At 31.4% G+C, this 5,632-nt stretch overlaps 1 protein-coding gene across 1 annotated transcript in view; it reads right to left on the reverse strand.

Moving 5' to 3' along the window:
- Nucleotides 1-1,166: 1,166 nt before the first annotated feature.
- The window catches only part of LOC105617028 (glycine, alanine and asparagine-rich protein), a 5,719-nt gene continuing 1,253 nt past the window's right edge, over nucleotides 1,167-5,632 (reverse strand). The window contains exons 2-7 of the mRNA XM_012198609.1: nucleotides 4,129-4,312; nucleotides 3,554-3,915; nucleotides 3,181-3,249; nucleotides 1,661-1,832; nucleotides 1,357-1,592; nucleotides 1,167-1,265 (exon numbers count right to left, since the gene is read on the reverse strand). Of these exons, the coding sequence (XP_012053999.1) occupies nucleotides 1,167-1,265; nucleotides 1,357-1,592; nucleotides 1,661-1,832; nucleotides 3,181-3,249; nucleotides 3,554-3,915; nucleotides 4,129-4,312 (1,122 nt within the window). The remainder of the gene's footprint in view (nucleotides 1,266-1,356; nucleotides 1,593-1,660; nucleotides 1,833-3,180; nucleotides 3,250-3,553; nucleotides 3,916-4,128; nucleotides 4,313-5,632) is intronic.

Genomic DNA, 5,632 nt, shown 5'->3' on the forward strand with positions numbered 1-5,632 from the left:
GGCAAAGAAATATCATAGTATATACAGAATGAGTTGTTATAATCTAATCACGTACAGGGACCCAGGAGACAGACGTAGCATTCTTAAGCAGGCAGAAAATATTCCTGGTCAAAAAAAGCTGAATACAGAAATGAAGTTGCTAAATATATTTGAAGGATTCTAGTCTTCGGGCTTCGTTTGTGTATATGCCACAATTACAATAATATGTTATGTAATTATAATAGTTAATTATAATAGTAATTTATTAAATGTGTGCTCGGTCCACAAACTTGCTTTAAGAAGCCTTAAGTCATAAGTTGAAAAAGATTAATACCTTCTCCACAACCTTGCTTTAAGAGGCCGTAAGTCGTAAGAACTATAAGAAGTTGACCAATCACAGTCGATTATTTTTTTCATATTCTATTGTAATTAATTTTATTGTAATCAATTTCTTAAGGCTTACGACCTCTTGAAGCAAGGTTGTGAATAAAATATAAGTGACAATAATTTCTGCCTTTAAATGTTTTTGCGCAGTCTTTAGACTTTAATCATTAGACCTAAAAATATTTTCCGATTGTAGTTGTGCTCAATCTAATGAGCACATTAGTTTCTCACCATTATGAAAATAATTTATTTAACTTTTATATAACATAAGATATTCCATAAGTGTTAATGTTTTATATAATTTTTTTTGTACAATATAGTTAGTGTTCTAATAAATATAAATTATATGAAATAAAATTCTTTTCAAATTACAATAGCGGAGCTATTTATTTTGCTCAATGACTTCTTAAAAACGAATATCGGAAGCCATATTCAAACAAATTTCATATTATTCCTTGTGATATCAAGTTTTATGACTCATTGTTTAAAAAAATTGTTAAGAAAAACTTTTTTACAGTGAATAAAAAGACTACTTTCGAATAAGCTTTAGATAGGGATCCTATGTTAAACATTTCAACTTTGGAATATTTTGATTTTTAATCCCGTTCCGAGTATTGAGTTTTAAAGCACATATTCAGGACACTAAAACAAGCTTTTTCTATAAGTTTCAGAAAAATCTAAAGAATTTTTCGGAGAAAAAATCCTTAAGCAAAATCCAATTCTAAAGCATAAGTTTTATCTGCTGATCGTCACTTACAACTTACATCTCTTAAAACAAGATTGTAGACTTTATTAATCTAACTCTACGGTAAAGTCTTAGCCACAGCAACGGTCTTAATGACATTATTTCCCAGTAGTTGATTAACAGCGTTGTTAACAGCAGACAATGTAGAAATCGGAATCTGAAAGTGAGATTTGATTCATTAAAAGCTATATAATTTTTTATACAGATCGTGATGCTCGTAAGACATAAATATAAAAGAAACGACTTACATTAAAAATACTATCGATGAAAGATTCGCTGGCATAAGATGTTTTGCCTGCAACAACCACGCCACCGTCTCCCACTGCATTGGCAAAAAGTCCACCGACTATATCCGAAGGAGAACTTTGAGTATCAGCTGTTGCTGTTGGAGCAACATAAACTATTTTCCTAGGGCGGGTCCAGAATCTTTTTCTAAGATACCAGCGTGGATACGCGGGTTTTGCAACGATTATATTTGGATTGGCTGAAAGAAAAAGGATTTCTCATTGATTAATATTCGAACAAGTGCAGAAAAGGATTGAAATTACTCACCAACTGTTGTAACTGTATCGACGGTGGCAGTAGCTTGGCCTGCGCCTTGTGTGGGTGCAGCAGCTGCAGGTGTCAGAACGACGGTTTTCACGGCTGGTGCTGCTCCAACATAAACCGATTTGACCAGGTCCACTTCTGCCGCGGGTGCCACGACTGGCACTGCACGTCGCGTCTATCGCAAAAAAGATTTCTCTAATTGTAAAATTTAAATATTCTAGCAATCACCTTGAGTGTCCTACATAATTATTTTAATTTAATTAAAAATTATTTTTAAATCTGCCGAAAAAATGATTTTGAAATATCCGAAATTTTAGTTAGATAGCAGAATTTTAGCAGATTTAAAAATAATTTTAATAAACTATCAAATTTTTTGTAGTTTATTATGCTTCCTAGTATCCTACAGTTCCAAGTATTCTACACAGAAAAAATGTTACAATTGTCATAATCAGAAATAATGATAATTTTTTTGCCTATCAATATATTTGGTTATGTTAACCGTAAAATAGACATATACGTTTATAATCGTAACCATTAAGATAATCTTACTGTTATCATAATCGTACTCTATAATTTTTATAACCGTACTCTATAATTTTTATAAAAAAAGTATTGGGCGACTTTTGGTCGTGGCAACCAAAATCGTTTTTGCTACATATGTTTGAGTTTCCTATAATATATCTATATTAATCCAACAAAATTATTTTATTTATTATTTTTTATCTGTATCTAGCTAACGGAGTTGGTGCATTTTAGGAGATTTAGGGAGCATGCAGGATTGTTCACTGTTTTTTTTACTTAATTTTATTTACTGAACTCGAAAAAAATCGTAATTAAAATTGTCCTGATATCCGAAATTTTTTTCGCATTTGAAATAGAAGAAAGCAACAATTGATTTTATCACATTCTTGAATTGTATCTACAAATTTTTCTTCGTTTTTATCTTATTTTTTTATTTAATAGGAATCTTCTCTCGTAAATGTACATTTTGTACAATTTGTATACATGCGCGAAATATATATGTAAAATGTAAATATGTAAATAAGTGTAAATAAGTACAAATGTAAATAAAAGAATATAAAGGAATTTATTTTTAGATCCTGTTAATCTATTATATAGTATTCCGCTTCATAAACACTCTATAATAAGCCTTCACTACAAAATCTTATTTATTCTATAGTGCAAGTAAAAGTTACTTTAATAATTAATAATTAATAATTGATTTTTATAAAAACAAAGAAAAATTCGCATATATGATTCAAGAAAGTGATAAATTTAACATTGTTTTCTTCTGTTCAAAATGTGAAAAAAAAATTTCCCGAATACTAGGACAATTTTAATTATAATTTTCGAATTCAGCTAATAAAATTGAATAAAAAAAATGTGAACACAACTATTTCTGCATGCTCCCTAAATCATCTAAAATGCACTAACTCTTTTTAAATATTTTAAAAAAATTGTTCTTTCCTTTTTCAAATATTCAACAATCAAAATGTTTGATCGATATGCAATCTGCTTCTTACCTCCTTATTTTGCGACTCGGCTTTTTCATCTGCATCAGCTCGTAGCATCGCATCAGCTTGTAACACCTTCTGCATTCGATAGATTTAGTTTAAAGACGATATCCATCATGAATATATGTATGCAAAGATGATCGACGATTAAAATATGTATCCCAAGAATCCAATATGAACTTAAAATTGCTTATTCGATTTATTAGGGTTAGATACTAAACTACAACTATTCTACGGGAGATGCGTTAGAAGACTGTCAATTTTCTTCCACGCGTGTCTCAACTTGTCGTTTATGTATTGTATTTGAGACCTAGAAAATCAAAATGATGAATTCCATATTATTTACAGAATAAAAATATAAGCTAGAAAATCGCGATTGAACCTCTTTCTCTTTGTGTGCCTTCGAAGGTATGATTTGTATATTCGTGCGACCTTTCGATTTCTTCCCACTTGCAGTTGTATCCGTACTTGCTGGGGTGTTAGATGTTCCCACAGTGACCTCAGGTGGATTCAACTTAGCTTCGTTATTTGCGCTGCCACTTATAATTCCATCAAATCCAGGTTGATCAAAACCACCGCCGAGAAACACTCCCGGACCTGGACCGCCGCCTGGTGTTGCCCCTGCGTATAAGCCACCCGCAATCGGGTTCACTGACCGTCTACTGCCATCCAGTTTCCCACCGAGGCCAGCAGCCGCTTCTGGTCCTCCACGGCCAGCTCCAGCTCGAGCATAAAGACCACCGCCTGAAGTAATTTTTGCTTGCGTTTGTGTGGCCTCATTTAATGTTTGTTTAATATATTTCTATTTTTAATGAAAATACTGAAATCTTATTGAAGATCTTATTGCAGACTGCCATTTTTTTTTACTAGATTTTTTTTTAAATTTGCAATATTTTTATTTGACAAAATTTTGACACCAATATATAGTGTATGTTTTTATTTTCGTTTAATACTAACCAAGCTTGCCGTCTGTATCTAATTTGCCGCCTAATCCCGCGCCAGCATGTGCACCCCATGGTGTTCCCGCACTCGCGAAAAGTCCACCACCCGTACCTCGCAAAAGACCGCCAAGTCCAGCTTCAGCATGATATCCTCCAAAATTCACTCGGATTCCTCCATCAGTAAATTGAATAAATGGAGGCTACGTCAAGCAAATATGGAAAATTATTAAAACAACTGAACTTTAAACTTGTTGAATTTAAAAATTATTGAAAAACAAAAAGCTGAGAGCTAACGCTAGTAATTCTTTGCGCAATTTTTATTATAATAATATATTTATTAACAACAATTTATGGAAAATTATATTTTCTTATTAAACTAAAAACGCTTTAGCATTAATAAGAAACATGATGTTATGTAGAAGCATTTTTTTATTACTTTTTATTAATTTATATAAATTTCTTTATTGTTATCTCTATTCTATATCTAGGTTGTAGGTGATAACGCAATTGTAAATACAATCCTGTCTCTTCTCCACTATAAGATATAAAAGCCGGATCTTTCCAAGAGTGCATGCGAGTTTTATCGATTGCAGACGTTCCGGATAATTTCGAGACTAGTGACCGTGACCGTTGCGCGATACAACAATTTCTCTCAATTATTTTTTTTTCGCGTTAACCTACATAGACAAAAAAATTGTATGCGAATTCCAAGTTAAGATAATTTTTCCAAGTTAAGAAAATTTTTTGCGTTGACACTGACATTCATGTAGCGTGCATTAACCGAATTTACCGTTTGCTTATGACATTTTAAAGATTATTTCAAGGTAAACAAGCTATGTTAAAATATGCAATGAACGATAATAACAAGTGGATTCCGCACTACTTCCAGATAGCATGGAATATTTTTAATGACTGTGATGATATTATCAGAAAAAGATTTACGTTTGCAGCGTGCTAAAGATTTATGATAAGCACTATAATTATATTTGAACTTTGTACTTCCTTTATTTTTATTGCTGTTTATAAACGATATGAACTTAAAATTGTTCGCTTGGTTTTTCGCTTTCAATTTTATGAATAAAGAACATAATTTTGTTGCTTATATTCTGTAGCTTCTTATTAGTTTTAATCGATATATTTTTTTTATTTTAATAAATAATTGTTGTTGATTTATAGTTTCCTGAAACAATATTTTTATTTAACAATAGACTAATTAAACAACATAACAATTAAATTTTATGCAACCTTCTATCGCAACTTCCCGCAAACCTTTCTCTCTACAAGAGAGTCTGCTTATCTAACCAACTTATATATATATATATATGTAAGATAACTTTTCCTCTCGAAGCAATCGACTACATGGAATCAGTTTTTCAGAAGTAAAGTATCAATGCGTTTCTTCGTAAGTCTAATAATTATTCGTGTGACGTCTAAGACACTATGAGTATGTAGAATCGAGATCATATTCGTAATTATAGGCTTGTAATTAAATAAAACCTGTTGAATCAAGATATATATAT

The sequence above is a fragment of the Atta cephalotes genome (genome assembly GCF_000143395.1).
Source record: "Atta cephalotes unplaced genomic scaffold scaffold00011, whole genome shotgun sequence".
Taxonomy (NCBI): Eukaryota; Metazoa; Arthropoda; class Insecta; order Hymenoptera; family Formicidae; genus Atta; species Atta cephalotes.